Source organism: Scyliorhinus canicula, chromosome 8 (genome assembly GCF_902713615.1).
Source record: "Scyliorhinus canicula chromosome 8, sScyCan1.1, whole genome shotgun sequence".
NCBI classification, from domain to species: domain Eukaryota; kingdom Metazoa; phylum Chordata; class Chondrichthyes; order Carcharhiniformes; family Scyliorhinidae; genus Scyliorhinus; species Scyliorhinus canicula.
Genome location: NC_052153.1, coordinates 122,174,216 through 122,195,232, shown reverse-complemented (window position 1 = coordinate 122,195,232; position 21,017 = coordinate 122,174,216). Strand labels below are relative to the sequence as shown.

The window sequence follows — 21,017 nt, the reverse complement described above, 5'->3', positions numbered from 1 at the left end:
AGTTTCATTTGTACAGAGACAGGAAATGATGACAGAAGAGAACATGAAGAGGTTAGGAAAGATGTCAAAATAACAATTAGGAAAACAAAGAGGCTGTGTAGTTGAATTAGCAAATATAAAAAGAAATGAACCGTTCTAGAAACAAATAACAAAATACTTTATTAGATACAACACAGACTCATACAAAGGTTAGAGAATTTGATGTCATGATAAATCACTGAATGGATAGCAAATGGCTTAAAAATAGAAAGCAGAAAACAGAGGTAAAAAGTAGTTATTAAGATTAGAGGAAGGTAGAAAGTAGTGTTCTGCAAGAATCCGTGCCATCACCAGTGTTGTTGAGACTTTACATTAACGATTTGGACGAGGACACGAGCTTAATGTCAAAATTCGCAGCTGCCAAACTGAGCATACATAGGAATATCGGACTGAGGAACAGGAGTAGGCCATTCCGCACCTCAAATCTGCTGATCTCATGGCTGATCTGATTGTGGCCTCAACTCTACATTCCATCTATCCCCAATAATCTTTTACTCCCTCGTTAGTCAAGAATATACCTCTGCCTTGAAAATATTCAATGTCCCTGCTTCTACTATCCTCCTGGGAAGAGAGTTCAAAAGATTCACAACCCTCTGAGAGAAAACATTTCTTTTCAACTCCACCTTAAATGGGAGCTCTCTTATTTTTAAACTGTGTTCCCTAGTTCGAGCCTCTCCCACAAGTGAAAACATCCTTTCAGCATCCATTTCAATAAGATCAAATCTCGACCTTCTAAATTCCAATGCATACAGGCTCAGCCTGCCCAACCTTTCCTCATAAGACTTTCCCACCCCATCCCAGGTGTCAGTCGAGTGATCTTTCTTTGAATTATTAATGCATTTATATCCTCTCTTGAATAAAGAGACTGCGACTGTATACAGTCCTCCAGATCTGATCTCTCCAACTGTAGCAAAACACCCAACACACCCTGTATGTTCTATTCCCCTTGCAATAAATAGCAACATTCGATTTGTTTTCCTGATCAGTTGCATACTATGTTTTATTGTGATTCATCTACCAGGACATCCAGATTTCTCTGTACCTCAGAGTTCTGCAATCTCTACATTCAAATGATATGCTGATTTTCTATTCTTCCTGCTAAAGTGGACAATTTCACATTTCCCCACATTATACTCCTGTCGAATTTGTGCCCACTCACAACCTATTTCTGTCCGTTTGCAGATAGAACATAGAACAGTACAGCACCGAACAGGCCCTTCGGCCCTCAATGTTGTGCCGAGCCATGATCACCCTACTCAAACCCACGTATCCACCCTATACCCGTAACCCAACAACCCCTCCCTTAACCTTACTTTTTTTATTAGGACACTACGGGCAATTTAGCATGGCCAATCCACCTAACCCGCACATCTTTGGACTGTGGGAGGAAACCGGAGCACCCGGAGGAAACCCACGCACACGGGGAGGACGTGCAGACTCCACACAGACAGTGACCCAGCCGGGAATCGAACCTGGGACCCTGGAGCTGTGAAGCATTTATGCTAACCACCATGCTACCCTGCTACCCCTGAATGCTTTATGTACTCTTCACAACTTAATTTCCTACCTACCTTTGGATCATCATCTAACTTGGCAACTATACATTTGGACTCTTCATCCAAGTCATTGATATAAACTTTGATGGTTGAGGCCCTAGCACTGATCCCTGTTGCACTCCCCTCATCACATCTTACCATTCCAAAAATGACCTATTTATGCTTAGTCCGTTTCATGTTAACTAACAAATCATCTGTCCCTTACACCATGAGCTCTTACTTTGCATAGTAATCTTTGATGTGGCACCTTATCAATGCCTTTTGCAAATCTAAGTACAGTACATTACAGGTTCCCCTTTATCCATGTTGCTTATTCAACTCCATAAATTAATCAAACATGATTCCCTTTCACAAAATGTGTAAATGCCCCACTATTGCCTGCTTAATAAGCAATTTCAACAATTCCCAACAACATTTGTTAAGCTAACTGGGCTGTAGTTTCTTCCTTTATGTCTCCCTCCTTTCTCGAATAGAGGAGTCACATTTGCTGCTTTCCAATCTGACGGGATCTTTTTAGAATCCAGCAAGTTTTGGAAAATTGAAACCAATGCATCTACTATCTCGGCACCAATTTCTTTTGAGACCCTAGGATGAAGTGCATCGGGGCTGGGGGGACTGGTCAGATTTTCGTTCTAATAATTTTCTTTAGTACCCGTAGCCCAATGCTTCCTTTACTTTTTCCCTGTTTGAGTACCTGTGGACACTCATACTATCTGTTATATTTCTAGTTAGCTTTCCCTTGTACTCTAATTTCTCACTCCTTATTAATGTTTTAGTCATTCTTTGCTGGTCTTTATATTATTTTCAAACTTCTGATCTGCCACTCAACCTTTCAGAATTAGATGCTTTTTCTTTCAAATTGATGCTATCTTTTAACTTTGATAGTTAGCCACAGATGGTGTGTCCTTCTCACTGGAATCCATCTTTTCTAAGTATTCTGAAACCTCTCCTTATACATCTGCCAATGCACCTCTACTGGTCTATTCCTTAATCTAATTTTCCAGTTCAGTTTAGCCAGCGCCGTCTTCATGCCATCACGATTGCACATATTTAAAATTAAAGCACACGTCTTTCAACCACTTACCTCTCCCTCAAACTAAATTTGAAATTCAGTCATATGATCACTGCTGCCAAGGGACACCTTCACTTGAGGTCATTAATTAATCCTGTCTCATTGCACATCACTAGATCTAGCATCCCTGCTCTCTGGTTGATGTTGAAATGTGTTTCTGTAAGAAACAGTCTCAAAAATACACTGAACTCATCATCCAGGCTACCATTGCCAATTTGTTTTGTCAATCAATATTCTATATGTAGATTAAAATCACTCATAATTATCGCTGTGACAGGGAGGGGGGTGTTATAGCTAACATTGATAATGCAACATAACACAAGAAGATGCACTTCAGTAGGAAAATTAGAAATATCTTAATGACGCAGAAGAACAAAGGATCTCAGGATACAGTTGAACAAATAATTTAAAACAATATTTGTAGGTCAGCAAAGGAAATAAGAGTGTTAGCAAACACAGAATATTTCTAGGATATGTCTTCTTTGTCCTTTCAGGTGAAGGTGACCGTGTTCTTCATCTGGGGTGTTTGGTAGGAGAGTAGTGGGTACCTTAGCAGCGGTGACTGTTAAGACTAATCTGCTCCAAGAAGCTTCTGCTACAAGTAGAGCAGGATACCACAGAGTTTTGGATGAGTTGCTGACTCATTTTCTCTCTCTTTCTAAGTGCTTGCTTTCGAAGGAGGCCACGCTGTTCTTTTTATTTGGTTGTTAGGTGAAGTGAACCTGGGCAAGCTTCTCCCCAACCCAAAGTCCATCTCAAAATCCCAAGCCAGATTGTTAAAATCTGCCCGTTTAATTTTTTTTCCAACTTCCGTCTGACCTGGGAATATACTCACTCAGGCCCCCACCGATCACCACAAAATATGTAGAGCGTGGCTGAAACTTACATGTGAACATAAAATAGTTTTATGAAGTACTTTAAAACATCCATGTCCATATTTATGTGATGTATCTATTATATGTTGATCTATAATAGGTGAACTTAAATAATTATATACTGAATGTTACTATGCTGCTTTATGGCTGTGATGTGTTTCTGATGTCTGAAGTCATGTTAATTTTAAAGTTTAAAAAAATATATTGTTCATGGGATCTGGGCAATTCTGGCAAGGCCAGTCTTTGTTGCCCATCCCTTTTTGCCTTTGAGAAAGTGGTGGAGAGTTAAAATGAGGTCACATTTGAAAATAGTGTGCAAAGAACTGGAGTAGCTCTTTGCTTTGTATTAGCATGTACGTAATCTGGTATGGTCATATTCTGTTATTTGTATGGACTTCATCCTGTATGATATGTAATAGGTTAATTGAATGCTGAAATATTGAGGTCACTTTGATGACTTGATACAAATGCATTGGTCCACATCCTTGATGGTATTTGAAGGTAAGGAAATGGCAAACTAATGTTTCTACCTCCTTGGAGTATCCATTTCCTTTTATTTTATTTTATTTTCATGTACTTAGTGATCTGTTTGACCTGCTCGCAGAAAAATACTTTACACTGTACCTCGGTACACGTGACAATAAATAAATCCAGCATTCCCTAGATTTTCAAAACAGTCCTAGTGATATAGGAAGTTAATAAATGTAACTTCACTGTCCAAGAAAAGAGGTGGTGATAAAACCAGAGAGTTACAGGCCAGTTAGCCTGACATCAATTGTTGGGAAAATGCTGGAATCTATTATTAAGGAAGTCTTAACAGGGCACTTAAAAAGTCATTTATGGTATGATCAGACAAACTCAGCACAAGGGAAATAGTGTGACAAATTTATTGCTGTTTTTTAAGATATAAACATGAAGGTAGATAAAGGGGAACCAGTAAATGCTGAAACTTGGATATCCAAAAGGTGCCACATGAAAGATTAATACGCAAGATGAGGTTCATGGAGTTGGTAAAATATTTGCATTGATAGAGGACTGGTTAATGGATACGCAACTGGGTAGGTGTAAACGGGGCAGTTTCAAGTTGGCACGCTGTCACAGGCAAGGATCAAGGGGCAGCACGGTGGCGCAGTAGTTAGCATTGCTGCCTCACGGCTCCGAGGTCCCAGGTTCGATCCCAGCTCTGGGTCACTGTCCATGTGGAGTTTGCACATTCTCCCCGTGTTCGCGTGGGTTTCCCCCCCACAACCCAAAGATGTGCAGGGTAGGTGGATTGACCATACTAAATTGCCCCTTAATTGGAAAAAATTTATTGGGTACTCTAAATTTAAAAAAAAAATGCAAGGATCAATGCTGGCAAAGCTATTTACAGTCTGTGAACGTAAAGGAGGAAAGCACTCTTTGGAGTGGCGGGCCCTGTACAGGTGTTCACCTTCACCCAACTCCCACCTGTGGTTCCTAGAAGCTCTCAGCATGTGACAGTGGTCACACTAGTAAACTGCTTCAATGGGTGGGCCAAACTGGGTAAGGATAGATTTTAGGTCTCCTACCCTGAACAACTTAGAGATTTGCCTGTCCCCACAAACGAAGATTAATGCTGGTAGATTGGGCAGTGAGATCATTTTAGGTCCAATGTTCTTGAAGGTGGTTCAATATAGTGTTGTGGAATATGTAGTGCATGAAAAGACTGCATCCAGATCTATTTCCAGCCATCTGGACATCTTGCCATTGGACCAATATAATCAGGACAAAAGAGTGAGGCTGTCTATGTGCAACTGTTCAGTCTATAATCAATTCACGTTCAAGTCATAGAACATAGAATTCCTACAGTGCAGAAGGAGGCCATTAGGTGTGATGTCCAAATTGATGTCTTCAGTGAGAGATTGCACTAACCACTGTTGTTGAAAACTCACCACTATTCTTAGAATTCCCCCTATACCAAAAAGGGCCGTCATTCTAAATGGTGAACAGGGATTCTCACTCCCTGACTCCGATGCTGGCTTTGGTGGGTGCTATTCAGGTCAAACTATTTTTTCAAGTTATCCCCCGGTATAACCCATACTTTCACCGAAGATTTCATCTACTTACCACTTAGTAGCATCAATCCTAGGTCCGGCATTGCTAAGTAAGTAAAGTAGACTTAGGAATAACCACTGTTTCAGGTTAAATTAAGTTATTTTATTATTATATTTTTTCTTTTAAAAGCTGCAATCACTTTCTTTACAGAAAGGTAAAAAGATCTTGCTTCTGGATCCTTCTGGTTGGTTGAAGGGACCTTCAGGCCCAACTTGACAATAAATCTTCTTTAAAGTCTGTTCTTCTTTAGATGTATTCGCTGGTTAGCTTGGTTGCTATGTCTTGTCGATCCCATGTACTGAGCTATGAGAGCTGGCTCTGCTGGCTATCTCTGAGCTGACTCTGCTTCCTCTTTAAATTCTAGTTTTCCTTAGATGTATTAGCTGTTTTAGCTCGGCTGCTATGTCTTATCTTTCCCATGACCGAGATGGCTGTAAGGTGACCCTGCTTGCTTATCTTGTTCCTTCTCTCCTTCCCTCTGAGTTCTGATTCTGGTAGTTCCTGCTCTGGTCTCTGGGTTTATATTCTCTTTCTAACAGTTATTAAGTTTTTTTATGACCTTATTGTAAAGTAACTATTATTTCACTTTGATTGTAAAAAGTATCTTTGATCTAAACATTCTAAATACAACCAAGTATTCATTTTGACATGACCTCACCTCAGGTCTCTGATTACATTGTTTCCTTTGTGATGTTCAAAGTTCCTTTGTGATATTCAAAATGCTTTGATTTCAAGAGGTGTTGCTTTTATTTCCTGTCATTTCTATAGTTTTATTTCCCAATTGTGTCCTCAGCTCATATTTTTGACTTTGATTTTGGCTTTAAATTCTGTTTCTTGTAGACTGACGGTCTCCAATTTTCTTTAATTTACCTGATATCGGCAGAACTTCACACCTAGAATTGTCACCAAATTCAACTGAATCTTATCGTTTCCTTTCCAGCTGCTTATTAAGATAGTTAATTTCAATGAAGGTGTGAAACATTGCTTTCAGCTGTATGCTAAAATCCACTTGGTTATAACTTGAAAGGTTTACATTTATCACTTAGCTCAACTGAAACCCTCATCCATGCTTTTCCAGATGCTTACTAAGATAGTTACTTTCAATGAAGGTGTGAAGCATTGTTTTTAGCTTCATACAAAAATCCTGTCTGTTTGTTTGGGAGAAGGAATCTGCATTTTATAATCCGGTTCTTTGCAGCTGCTATTAACCCGTTGTGGGATCTTTCCCTGTATCCTTTCATGTTTCTCTCAGACCAGATATTGCCAGACTTCCATGTTTCAAATGACACATCTTTCCATATTTTCAATTACACCACCCTATCCCTGTAATCCCATAACCCCACCTAACCTGCACTTTGCACACTAAGGGGCAATTTAGCATGGCCAATCCACCTCATCTTTGGACTATGGGAGCAAACCGGAGCACCCGGAGGAAATCCACGCAGATGAGGGAGAAAGTGCAGACTCCACACCGACAAGTCCCCCAAGGATGGAATTGAACCTGTGTCCTTGGCGCGGTGAGGCAGCAGTGCTAACCACTGCAGAAGTGGAACTTGACAGCGCCCTGAGAATTGAGCAGCCCTTTTCAGGACCTCACTGGTCACTCTCCTGGCATGAGGAAAGGGATCCAAAAGGTGCTGTAAACATTGTCTGCTTTACCTAACCCTGTCCAGCAGGCAGCATCGGGAGGAAACTAACCAATGCAGTTGAGTCGATCTCAAAATAGAAAGTAACGATGACACCAGTCGCCATTGGTGCATGGAACGTGATCACCCTCTTGGACAATACCATTGCTAACATATCTTAGACAACTGATTTTGTGAGTTTAGAGCTGGTTAGGTATGATGTCCAAATCAATGTCCTCAGCAAGATTTGTTTACCTCAGGAGAGTCGGCTCTTGGAAATCGGTGCAGGTTTCACATTCCTTTGACAGGGCTATGAAACCATGAAAAGAACAGTGCAAAGCTGGTGTGGGCTTTGCTGTCATGAACCATCAAGTAAGTAAGCTGATTTGTATTCCAAAAGGCATTAATGATCATCTGATGGTGCATTAACTTCCTCTGCATGACCACCCTCGTCCATGTGTATGCCCCTACCATGACCAATCCTAATAAACTCGAAGATAAATTTTATCATGACCTCCACTCGATGATTGTTGCTTATTATTCTTGGTGGTTTCAACGCATGAGTTGGTGCTGATCACTAGGCATCGAAAGGGATCATTAGAAAAAACAAAGCAGTTGCAAGAGCAGTGGTCTTCTCTTGCTGAAGTTGTGTGCTGTGCAGAGCATGAGTTTTCAGCTCTCCTAATGACGAGACGTTTTGGATGCACTACCATTCCATTCATTGACATTTAATCTATGTCATAGGAAAAAGAAAATAGGAGCAGGATCCTACCATTCGGCCCTTCAAGCCATTCATTATGATCCTCATCTCATTCCGTAGTGACCTACCCTGTATGCTCAGACTGTGACACCTGGTTCTGGACACTCCACTATCGGGAACATCCTTCTTGCATTTACCCTGTCTAGTCCTGTTAGAATTTTATAGGTTTCAATGAGATCCCCCCTCATTCTTCTGAACTCCAGCGAATACAATCCTAATGAACTCAATCACTCCTCGTATGTCATCCTGTCATCCCAGGAATCAATCTGGTAAACCTTTTCTGCTTCTCTGCACTCCCTCTATAACAAGAACATCTTCCACAGATAAGACCAAAACTGCACACACTGTTCCAGGTGTACCCTCTCTAAGGCCTGTATAATAAGCAAGACATCCCTGCTCCTGTACTCTAATCCGCTTGTTATGACAGCTAACAAACCATTTGCCTTCTTTACCGTCTGCTACATCTGCATGCTTACCTTGTATGAATACACCCAAGTCTCATTGCACATTCCCCACTCTTAGTTTATGACAGTTCGAATAATCTGCCTTTTTGCTACCAAAGTGGATAACCTCACATTAATTCAAATTGTACTGCATCTGCCATTCATTTGCCCACTCACTTAACATGCTCAAATCACACTGAAGCGTCTCTGCATCCTCCTCGCAGCTTACCCTCCCACCCAGTTTTGGTCAATCTGCAAAGTTGGAATGTATTACATTTCGTTCCCTCATCTAAATCATTAACATACATTGTGAATAGCTGGGTCCCAGCACCGATCCCTGCGGTACCCCCACCAATCACTGCCTGCCAATTTGAAAAAGACCCGTTAATTCCTACTCTTTGTTTCTTGTCTGCCAACCAGTATTCTATTCATCTCAATACACTAATCCCATACGCTTTAAGTTTACATGCTCATCTCTTATTTGGAACTTTGTCGAAAGCATTCAAAAGTCCAAATAACTACATCCATTGGCTCCCCTTCATCAATTCTACTAATTACATTCTCGAAGAATTCCAGTAGATTTGTCAAGCATGATTTCCCTTTCATAAATCCATGCTGACTCTGATTCTGCCACTGTTTTCCAAGTACTCGGCTATAAAATCTTTGATAATGGATTCTAGAACTTTACCCTCTACAGATGTCAGGCTTACTGATCTATGGTTCCCTGTTTTCTCTCTACATCCCTTTTTAAATAATGGGGTTGCATTAGCTACCTTCAAATCTGTAGGAACTGTTCCTGAGTCTCTGGAATCTTGGAAGATGACCATTGATACAACCACTATTTCTAGGGCCACTTCCTTAATTACTCTGGGATTTAGATTATCAGGCCCTTGGGATTTAGAATATCAGGCTCTGGGGATTTATTGGCCTTCAATCCCATCAATTTCCCCAATACCATTTCTTTAATACTGTTCTCCTTCAGTTCCCCCTCACACAGTGTTCCCAAATTTCTGGTATGTTATTCCTGTCCTCATTTGTGAAGACAACCAAAGTATGTATATAGTTGCTCAGCCATTTCTTTGTTCCCCATTACAAATTCCCCTGTTTCTGACTGTAAGGGACCTGATTTATCTTCACCAATCTTTTTCTCCTCACATAACTATAGGAACTTTTACAGTCAGTTCTTATGTTCCTTGCAAGCTTACACTTGTACTCTATTTTCCCCTTCTTTAATCCCTTTGCTCTCCTTTGCTGAATTCGAAACTGCTCCCAGTCCTCAGACCTGTTGTTTTTCTTGGCCAATTTGTATGCTTCTTCTTTGATTCCTAATGCTATCTCTAATTTCCCTTGTAAGCCATGGTTTGGCCACCTTTCCCATTTTTCTTTTGTTCCAGAGAGGAATAAATAAACAATTTGTTATCATGCTTTGTACCTCGGTACACGTGACAATAAGCAAATCCAATCCATTGCCTATCCACCGTCATCCCTTTAAGTAGCATTTCCCAATCCATCATAGCCAACTCATGCCTCATATCACCATAGTTACCTTTATTTCGATTCAGGACCCCAGTCTCAGAATCAGCGACGTCATTCTCTACCTTGATGAAAAATTTCCATCATATTATGGTCGCTCATCCCCAAGGGACCTTACACAACTGGATTGTCAATTATTCCTTTCTCATTACACAATTCCCAGTCTAGGATGGCCTGTTCTCTAGTTGGTTGCTCAAGGCATTGATCCAGAAAACCATCCCCTTTATACTCCAGAATTTCCTTCTCTTTGGTATTGTGACTAATTTAATTTTCCCAATCTATATGCAGATTAAAGTCACCCATAATTGTAGATGTTTCTTTATCACACCTGACTCTAATTCCCTGCCATTCCCAGCATCACCACTAAAGTTTGGGGGTCTGTATACAGCCCCCACTAAGGTTTTTTTGTCCCTTTGTGTTTCTCCGCTCATCCATACAGATTCCACATTGTCAGAGCTAATATCATTACTCCTTATTGCTTTAGTTTCCTCTTTAATCAGCAATGCAACTCCACCGTCTTTTCCATTTTGTCTATCCTTCAGAAATGCTGAATACCCCAGAATGTTCAGTTCCCATCCTTGGTCACCCTGCTGCAATGTCTCCGTAATCCTGAGTATATCATAGAACATAGATTACATAGAACATACAGTGCAGAAGGAGGCCATTCGGCCCATCGAGTCTGCACCGACCCACTTAAACCCTCACTACCATCCTATCCCAATAACCCATCCTAATGGTTTTTGATACGAAGGGCAATTTATCATGGCCAAACCACCTAACCTGCACGTCTTTGGACTGTGGGAGGAAACCGGAGCACCGGAGGAAACCCACGCAGACACGGGGAGAACGTGCAGACTCCGCACAGACAGTGACCCAGCAGGGAATCGAACCTGGGACCTTGGCGCTGTGAAGCCACAATGCTATCCACTGTGCTGCAATGCTGTCCTTTACGATTACATCTATTTGCGCAGTTAATTCAGCCACTTTATTATGAATGCTCTGCACATTAAGGCACAGAACCTTAAGGCTTGTTGTTTTAACATCCCTTGCCCCTTTCCCACTATTTTTCACTATGGTCCTGCTTGAATTTGGTCGTTGGTTTCTATGCCTACCACTCAGTCCGCTTTCTGTCTTTTGTTTTGTCCTTGATTCCCCCTTGTCTGACTCCTGGCATAGGTTCCTACTAGGCAAAGGGATAGACAGGATATGCATGCAAGTAAACAAATGTGTGGCGCTGACGCACTAGCAACTGCCATAACATTTTATCACTAAACGTCAAGATCAATCCCGCTAGGTGAGGGCATGAAAGTCCAGAAGCTTCTAAGTTTCTTCAGTTTCAAATAGACAATCATGAAGGAATCGCTCCAAGAACCTTAAGAGTCGCATGTGTGCAGCCAAAATTGCCATTAACTGCTTTGACAATAATTGGGCAATCTTCAAGGATAGCGTACTCCACTCCTTTAAGAGGCCAAAGGCTGTTCTTCTCTTAAGATTGGTTTGATGAAAACCATGAGGTGACCCAGAAACTACTGGAGGAAAAATATCACTTCTGGAACTTACCTCAATGACAACTGAGAACAATTACAGAAGTTTTAAGGGATTTATATTTGTATTGGTAAACATTAAGTGGGTCGGTACAGACTCGATGGGCTGAATAGCCTCCTTCTTCACTGAATGTTCTATGTTCTATTACAAATAAGGCATAGTTTTAAGTGGGTTTAATTTAATATTTCTGTGGCTGGAAGGGTAAAACCTCCAGTTAGATTCATGCTGGATGGTGTTTGTATGTGTGGGCGTAGGTTTAGTTCCAACTGTGTATCTATTGTGCTCAGAGAGGGCGACGGCGTGAAGAATAAATAGTCGAATAAATCATTGCTTATCAACAGGCGGCCCCTTTCCAGAGGGAAGGGTTTTCTTCTCAGTTTTAACTGGAAGTTAAGGCAGTTGGAGACAGGACCTCGGGGATTGAACACCTTAGTCCTGCCAGAAAATAGACTGGATAGAATAGCAACTAGAAAGAGACATGCCTCCTGAAGTACAAATTACAGTCCAGATAACTAGGAAATTGGGACAGAAAATGTTTAGGACAATTGGTGTTAGGTGAACAGAGGTCAAGGTATTGTTCAGAAGAATTTGAGGAAGAGTAAACATATGTTCTGAGTTAAAGAAAGAATTGCAGTAACCAGATTTAAAGTGGGACAACAGCCTTCAAAGGTCTGATGTCATTTTAATGCAGTCTGGGAATTAAGAATGAAAGCAATTGTGAGCAATTTACACAGCCGTCAAGACAAAGAAATCCTAAAGGCGTTAGTGCAAAATCCTGGACTGGATTATCTGTTAAAAGCAGAGCCGTGGTTAAAAGTGTCATTTGGAAAATCTGGTCTGGATTTAGGAATGCAGGTCACGAAGAGAAAGCATTATAATTATGATAGATTTTAATGTGTGTTTTTGGAGTGGAGTTTGGAAACACTCGTGTGACAATCATCTGTGGGAATTGAGGAAAAATCCACAGACGCTAACTTTGGTTCAAAGCGAAGTGTGTATTTGACCACAGTTCTCGTGTGCTTAAAAGGAACTGTGTATTAATGAGACCATTGTTGCTTAATATGTACTTTGTAATGCATGCCAATCCTAAAACCTGTGAGCAATTGTTAAGATAAAGAGGGAGTAAAGGAGTATTGTATTATCCAACTTTTTTCATCTTTAATAATGCTTTTTTCTTGTTAAAACTAATTAACACTCCTGTGACTGTTCCCCCACATTTAATAAAAAAAGTAAAAATTATGGTCTTTTGAGCCAGGGTTCCATTCTGGGATCTTCCCATCCAGTTGTAACGTCATCTTGGGATTGTAACACAAGTCATTGCTCAAGCACACTGCTAACTGAAACATCTGCAGGACTGTACAATGCAAGCTCAGAGATACGCAAGACAATTTGAATCAGAAAGCAGACAGACTTCAGTCATATGCTGATGCAAAGATTGGAAGAGATTCTATGATGCTCTCATATATGTCGTCTGGCCCCAGTCTACTGGTCATCATCAATCCTCAGTGCCAACTTGTCATCTCTGCTCACCGGAAAAGCCCAAATTCTTGACAGATGGAAAAAAGCACTTGGACCACCTCCTCTGACACCTTCATCCATCAATGAAGAAACAATAGTCTGCCACAGGTTGCCGTCTACTGTTTCCTTGATGACTCTCCTACAGTATTTGAAATGGCAAAAGCCATCAACTCTGTTTAGCTGTAAAGCTCCAGGATCTGATGCTCTCTCAGTTTAGGTCTACAAGGCCAGAGATCAATGCCTAGTCAAGAAACACATTGAACTCTTTCTGCTTATGTGGAAGCAAGGAACCATCTCGCAAGAATACAAAAATGCCTCCTCTATCCACCTGTACAAATGAAAAGAAAATTGTTGATCTTGTGACAGTCATAGAGAATTGCCACTGCTGTCCATTGGCTTCAAAATCGGCATGAGAATTCTTCTGAACCGCTTAGTGCAACATTTGCTGTGGGAGAGTCAGTGTGGTTTCAGAAAAGATCAAGAAATGACCGATATGGTGTTTGCGGTTGAACAGCTCCAGGAGAAATACTCACGGTCAGAACATGGACCTTTACTCCACATTTGTTCATCTGACCAAGGCCTTTGACACAGTCAGCTGTGAGAGCCACTGGAAGGCAATGGAGAAACTTTGTTGCTTTGAGAAATTTGTCAAAATGTTATGGCAGTTCTCGAACCGCATGCTTGTGCATGCCATGGCTGATTTGTGTTCTGACTCATTCCCAGTCACAAAATTAAGTAGGGTTAAGCACTAGTGTGAACCATCTTCATGTTTTCACCTTCATGCTCTCAGATGCCTTCCATGATGGTGTTCCTGACATCAAAATTAGACATCATGGGACTGTTAGCTGCTCATTGAAATGACTCTGGAAAAAGACCATGTTTCCTGTTTGCTTATTGTGCACTGGTTGCTGGATCAGCTGGATGTGCAACGTAGCATGGACTTGTTCTCCAAAACATGCAACAATTTTTGGCCTTACAATCAGCATGAAGACTTACGGAAATAATTTACCAGCCTGCTCCAGGAAAGCCTATCTTGCGCAAGGTTTGAATTCATGACCAGAACCTGTCAGCAATGAACAAGTTCACTTATCTTGGCAAGGCACTCTAGATTGATGATGAGACATGTGCAAGAGTTACCAGAGCAGTGTAGCCGTTGCCAGATTTTGAACACAGTTTGAGAATAAAGAGGAGTAATTCTATCAAACTGAAAGTCGAGAGAGCAATAGTTCTGCTTGCTGTGATCTACACATGTTAGACTTGGACTGTGTGCCAAGAAGCCCATCCACTTTCACTTGAGCTGCCTTCAGAAGGTTCTGAAGATCTGGCAGGACAAAATACCAGACACTGAGATGCTCACCCATGTTGGTATGCCAAAATTCCACACAAAATTGAGACTGTCACAGCTGTGTTGGGCTGGTCATGTAGCCAGAATGCCCTGCCACTTGCTTACCAAAGTGAATCTTCTATGGAGAGCTCAAGTCCAGGGTGCACACTCATAGCAGTTAAAGGAAATATTGCATGAACACTCTAAAGGTTCCACTTCGGTGTTTTGATATCGACTTCAAGTCCTGAGGGAAGCTCACCCTAGGCCACAGATTTAAAACTAAAAGGGTGCTGCTTCATTCACAAATAAGTACAGACCACAGGCAGGGAGAAAGCACAAGGAGAGGAAATCTCAAACCAGCAGCTCTTCCAAAATTCTGTCATAGGCAGTACCTACTGGAACCCGACTAAGCATCCCAGATGGTCAGCTTTGCCTCAAACAAGAACATATTAATGACTTGGACAAAGTGACAGAGTCAATGTAATTTAACTTTGCCGCCAACACAAAGTTAGGTGGGAATGCAGGCTATGAGGCGGGTACAGAGGTGGCAGAGATATGAACGAGAAAATGCTGGAAAATCTCAGCAAGTCTGGCAGCATCTGTAGGGAGAGAAAAGAGCTAACATTACGAGTCCGAAGACTCTTTGTCAAAGAGGTGGCAAAGATATATGGACAGGTGAAATGAATGGACAACACAGTAGCAAATGGTGTGTAATATGCAGAAGTGTGAGGTTATTCACTTTTGATAAAAAAGAATAGAAAAGCAGAATATTTTTTAAGAGGTGTGAAACTTGTAAACATTGATGTCCAAAAGGACTTGGGTGCACTTTTCCAAGGATCGCAGTTAGCATAAAGATACAGCAAGTAATTAGGATGGCAAATGGCCAGGATCTTGAGCTTTGGTGTTAAGATTTGTTTTAATGATTTTGCTCTTGTGTTGATCCTGCACATTCCCTATACAGCTGAATATTTTTGATCTAGATTAACTCTTTTGTCTAAGGAATAAGTGCTTTCTTTCTATGTATACATAGATATTCAGCTTTATCATAGTGAATCACTCGAATTGATGCTGCGAAGATGGGCTAAATTAGAAAAGGATGTCAAAATGAAGAATGGGCGTTATGATATTAGTAAAATTCCTGACATCTATGACTGCATAAAATATGATGTTCAGCACAACAGTTCCCTACAACTGGAGAACACTATGGAACTGTACCAGTTATCAAAGTCATTGGCTGATATTGTGATACCTCAGGTAATAAGACTCATTGGAACCTAATTCGGCCTCCTTTCTTCTCATATGAAGAAGATGCGGTAACAGCTGTTTTTTTCCCCTTTTTGCTTCTTTCTCCTCCTGTGGGCCATCCACATTTTGTGAGATCTTACCTTGTAGCATTTGAGTCCTGTGTTTTCCTACTCAATTGACTACAGTCCAGGTAATTGGATAAGAAGTGTCTTGGAATGTCCTGATGATGTGATTGTAATTCAAATGAGTTATTTACTAATTATTCATTATAATTGAATATAATTATATTATGATGAATATAACTGCAGTTATATAGGTTACTTTATTTGCTTCTCATTTTTCTTGTGAAGCACACTGGTGCAGCAGTCCTTTAAATACAGTGCAGAAAGGGAAAGTAATTTGTACACCACACCATGTAAATACAAAAGCTTGGTACTTTTTCATTTAAAAAAAAAACCTACATCTGTTCAACTGTGGGTTTAGGCTTTCCTAAATTATAGCTAAAGGTGGTGTCCTTTTCCACCAGCCAGATAGCTAGCTGGGTCCTGCTGCTGCTACTTAAGAAACCTCAAAGAGATTAATTGTCAAACAGCTGGTTAATTATCTGCCGTTGGGTTTTTTTTGGCTTTGGCTGGTAGCTATTTGCCTTAATCAGATGGCCTGCAACTCTTCAATCCCAGCAATACCATCAGGATGTGTGACCACTGTTGGGACTGCAGATGGCCCCTGAGCAGTAACCGTGGAAGAGTCCCCAGAAGAGGAATGAGTAGCGTAGGCTCATAAGGGCCGGTCTGCAGTCCCTGTGGCGGGCTGATGGAGAGGATAAGGGGGCAATGGGATGGCCCTTGCTGCTGAAGGTGTTTGATCAGGAGGAACCACACCACCCCCCCTCCCCCTTTCACAATATCACCACCCCTGTGTCCCCTGCCACTGATAGAATACCAGCAGTGGTGGGATGAGGCTTTTGCATGCTCATTTAGGGGCCTCAGTTGGCCTCCAAGCGGGAAAGCTGACCTTAACCTTGCTTGTCCTGACTTCATCTGGGGAGTTAGGAAGGCAACAGGCTCTCTCTACCCCCCTACCACCTAATAATACGGCCTCCTAGCCCACCCCCCAGGGGATATAAATTCTGCCCAATGAGTGTGAGGTACCTTTTGAGCTGTAACGATGATAGTACCATCACTCTACCTTCTCATTAATACTGATTTTCCTGAATTGCAGTGTATGTTTCTACAGTCTGATTTTCTTCTGATTGTGATACAAATTGAGGATGTATGAATTGTATTTTAAAGAGGAAGGAAGCAAATAGAATAATACAATACATTTGAAGTTGTCAACACCTTTTCAAAAATGCATACATTTCTTGATTTTACCAATGAATAATTTCATTTTTCAAGGAATATGGTATCACCAAGGCTGAGAAGATGGATATTGCCAAAGGATACTGTACTCCTTTGATAAGGAAAATCCGTTCTGACTTGCAGAGGACTCAAGATGATGATACTGTCAACAAACTCCATCCACTGTAAGGGCTGGTGTTTTTCTAAATATTTGAGTAACAGTAGTTTCTCAATTTTCATATCCTATAAGTGCAATAATCTACACTGTCGCCACTTGGATAGGTTTCTCAATAGAAGTGCACAAAATGCCTTGCAAGAAAATCATGACATTTTAAACTTGTTTTTAACTTTTTAACTAGCCTCACAACCATTATTTGTTTATTTTAATATTTGTGAGCAAAGATGCTGGTGTTGTATTTATTTATATCCAATTAAACAATTGCTGATGATTAGTAACCCTTTTTATCATGCCCGAGCAATGGCCCTCTTCATCAGCCATTTACAACCTATATTCATGACTTGAACGAAAAGACAAAAAGTAATGTACATAAGTTTGCTGATGAAGTATATCTAGGTGGGAATCAACCTGAGGAGGGGACAGACTACAAAGAGACAGATTAAGTGAGTGGACAACAATATGGCAGTTGAAGTGTAATATGGGAAAGTATAAATGTTCATCAGAATAGACAAGCAGAATTTTTATAAAGGACATGAAACTTGTAAATGTTGATGTTCCGAGAGTCTTGACTGCACTCCGGCTCGAAGGAAAAGCTGCCCTCCCTTTTGGGACACGAAAAGTCATTGGCAAATAGGGTTAAGGAAAACCCCAAGGCTTTTTACACGTACATAAAAAAGCAAGAGGGTAGCCAGGGAAAGGGTTGGCCCATTGAAGGACAGGGGAGGGAATTATGTGTGGAGCCAGAGGAAATGGGCAAGGTACTAAATGAATACTTTGCATCAGTATTCACCAAAGAGAAGAAATTGGTGGATATTGAGGCTGGAGAAGGGTGTGTCCATAGCCTGGGTCACATTGAGATCCAAAAAGACGAGGTGTTGGGCGTCTTGAAATATTGAAGGTGGATAAGTCCCCAGGGCCTGATGGGATCTACCCCAGAATACTGAAGGAGGCAAGAGAGGAAATTGCTGAGGCCTTGACAGAAATCTTTGGATCCTCACTGATTTCAAGTGATGTCCCGGAGGACTGGATAATAGCCAGTGTTGTTCCTTTGTTTAAGAAGGGTAGCAAGGATAATCCAGGGAACTACAGGCCGGTGAGCCTTGCGTCAGTAGTAGGGAAATTAGTGGAGAAAATTCTTTAAGATAGGATCTACTCCCATTTGGAAGCAAGCGGACGTATTAGCGAGAGGCCGCATGGTTTTGTGATGTGGAGATTGTGTTTCACTAACTTGATTGGGTTTTTCGAGGCGGTTACAAAGATGCAGGTAGGGCTGTGGATGTGGTCTGTATGGACCTCAGTCAGGCCTTTGACAAGGTCCCTCGTGGCAGACTGGTACAAAAGGGTGAAGTCACATGGGATCAGAGGTGAGCTGGCAAGATGGATACAGAGCTGGCTAGGTCATAGAAGGCAGAGAGTAGCAATGGAAGGGTGCTGGTGTTCCGCATTGTTCAGTGCTGGGACCGTTGCTGTTGGTAGTATATATAAATGATTTGGAGGAAAAAGTAACTGGTCTGATTAGTAAGTTTGTGGACGACAAAGGTTGGTTGAATTGTGGATAGCGATGAGGACTGTCAGAGGATACAGCAGGATGTAGATTGTTTGGAGGCTTGGGCGGAGAGATGGAAGATGGAGTTTAATCCAGACAAATGTGAGGTAATGCATTTTGGAAGGTCTAACACAGGTAGGGAATATACAGTGAATGGTAGACCTCTCAAGAATATTGACAGTCAGAGAGATCTAGGTGTACAGTCTCTCTCTCGCTCTCTTTGGCCTCTCTCTCACGATCTCGCGCTCTCTCTCTTGTGGTCTCTCTCGTGCTCTCTCTCTCTCTCTCTCTAGCGCTCTCTCTCTCTCTAGCGCTCTCTCTCGCGCTCGCTCTCTTGCGCTCTCTCTTGCTCTCTCTCACGCTCTCTCTCTCTCACGCTCGCTACAGCTCTCTCTGGCTCCTCTCTCTCTCTCTCTCTGGCCTCTCCTTGAAAATTTCAGTCAGCTTCCAATAATTAGCCTTTCGCTTACCCAAGCAGCAGGTAGCCCTTCTGCCTCAGGTCCCGCCTTTTCATGGGAATGGTGTTTAAGGGAGCAGAAAATGGATCTTGGGCACAATATGCTTGGAATGAGCCTGAGAGGAGATGGGGAAACCGAATAAACGCATCTGTTCAGGAAAGGGTTTGGGATGCTTCTTGAGAAGTTTGATTTGGTGGGAAAGGTGGGGGGGGGGGGGGGGGGGGGGGGGGGGGGGGGATCATCTCAACCTTGGTGGCAAATCCATGAATTCTTTGCATGTTGTTAGGCAAGATGGAGGGTTGCAAAGTAGTTGTGCACCAGTTACACTCGGGTCTGCACCTCATGGATTTAAAGAAATTGCCTACTGACCAGCCAATTAACTGGTCAGGGTGGGAGAAAATAAGGACAATAAATTTGGTTCCAAAAGACGGTCAAAGAATAGGCTTCTGATAAGGGTATAATTCTCTTTCATAATCCTCAAAATCAGTTTTATAATGTACAGTTTAAAATATATTATACGATTTTATTTCAATTTTCACATCCATTTTTTCCAGATACTCAAGAGGAGTCATGTCCCCAGAACGACATGTTCGTACTAGGTTATACTTTACCAGTGAGAGCCACGTACACTCACTTCTCTCTATATTGCGCTTTGGAGCCCTCTGTAATGTAAGTACTGGCGATATTGGTATGTGACTACAAATTCACAACAGCAATAAAGTTGGATACTTTTTAATTGATTACAAAATGCAACTCATATTTGCAAATACAGCCAAGTGAACTTCAACGAGTAACACAAATTTGTAGCCTGCTAGAAGAAGAGCAGCATCCTCCTGGAATTGGTGGCCAACCCTTACTGGTGGTTGTCAAAATCACACTGTTGACCTGAACTTATTTCCACTTCAATCCTTCCAGAGAACCTCCAGAAACCTTTGCAGAAGCTTGCAGTCAGCACAAACAAATGCAGAAGACAGGGTGGCTGATGGCTTGTTTGCCAGGGCTAACATTTTTGTCAACTTTACTTGTCATGATGCCAATCAGATTGATTGGGGGCTCGGGTTTGTGGCTCTGGCTGGCTGCCAATAAGTGCAGAACATCATTCACTGTATTTATTTAGCAATCAAGGTGCTCCCAGATCAACCAGAAATATTCATTCAGCACAGGAGCTTCCACTCCATCAGTGTGCAGCACGCGTACAACCATACCACAGGTGTGGTTGCCATGATGCTTTTGTCTTGCTGCTGATCACCCTCCCTGATCTCTTCACACCTCAAAGCAGCGTTATCAGCTGGCTGCTTGGAGACAAGTGATACCCACTTGTGAGGAATCCAACTAATCAGACTCAGGAGCAGTATAAATAAAGGCATATGAAAAACCAGATACATCATCGAACATGTTATTAGCACGCTGAAGGTGCCTGGGCAGACCTGGAGTTGCACAGTACACAACAGCCAGGATCTCTGCAGTGGAGAAAGTGCATGCACGTATGATTGTCATACTTGATGCTCCTTGCAGTTGATCATTCTTTCCATGGAAGAAGACATCATTGCAAAGGCTTGTGACATCATGAAACTTGTGCTTGTAAAGCACTCCTCTAGTCTCTTCAGTTGTGTGCAGGACACTTGGAATGTCTGCCAGTACATTTCACATTTGCTGCAGCTGCTGTTCAACAAGTATCCTCTTCATCAACAGCTCAGCTAAGCTTGGAGAATTCTATGTCCTCTGAGCATGCCATCCCTGAATCTTTTTTTCTCAGTTGTGATGTATGAGTCACGATGTGAAAACCCAACTATCTCCCCAATTTGTTCCATGCAGCAAGGATCAAGAGACAGAAACTGGAGCTTTGAGATAGAGAGGAACTAAGATGGTGTCGGGATTCACACC

The 21,017-nt window shown here is 41.7% G+C and overlaps 1 protein-coding gene across 13 annotated transcripts in view; it reads left to right on the top strand.

Moving 5' to 3' along the window:
• ppip5k2 (diphosphoinositol pentakisphosphate kinase 2) overlaps positions 1–21,017 on the top strand; it is a 225,135-nt gene that overhangs the window by 113,401 nt on the left and 90,717 nt on the right. For all 13 annotated transcript variants that reach the window (XM_038805177.1, XM_038805176.1, XM_038805167.1 and 10 more), the window contains 3 exons: positions 15,397–15,620; positions 17,009–17,136; positions 19,688–19,802. In XM_038805177.1, the coding sequence (XP_038661105.1) occupies positions 15,397–15,620; positions 17,009–17,136; positions 19,688–19,802 (467 nt within the window). The remainder of the gene's footprint in view (positions 1–15,396; positions 15,621–17,008; positions 17,137–19,687; positions 19,803–21,017) is intronic.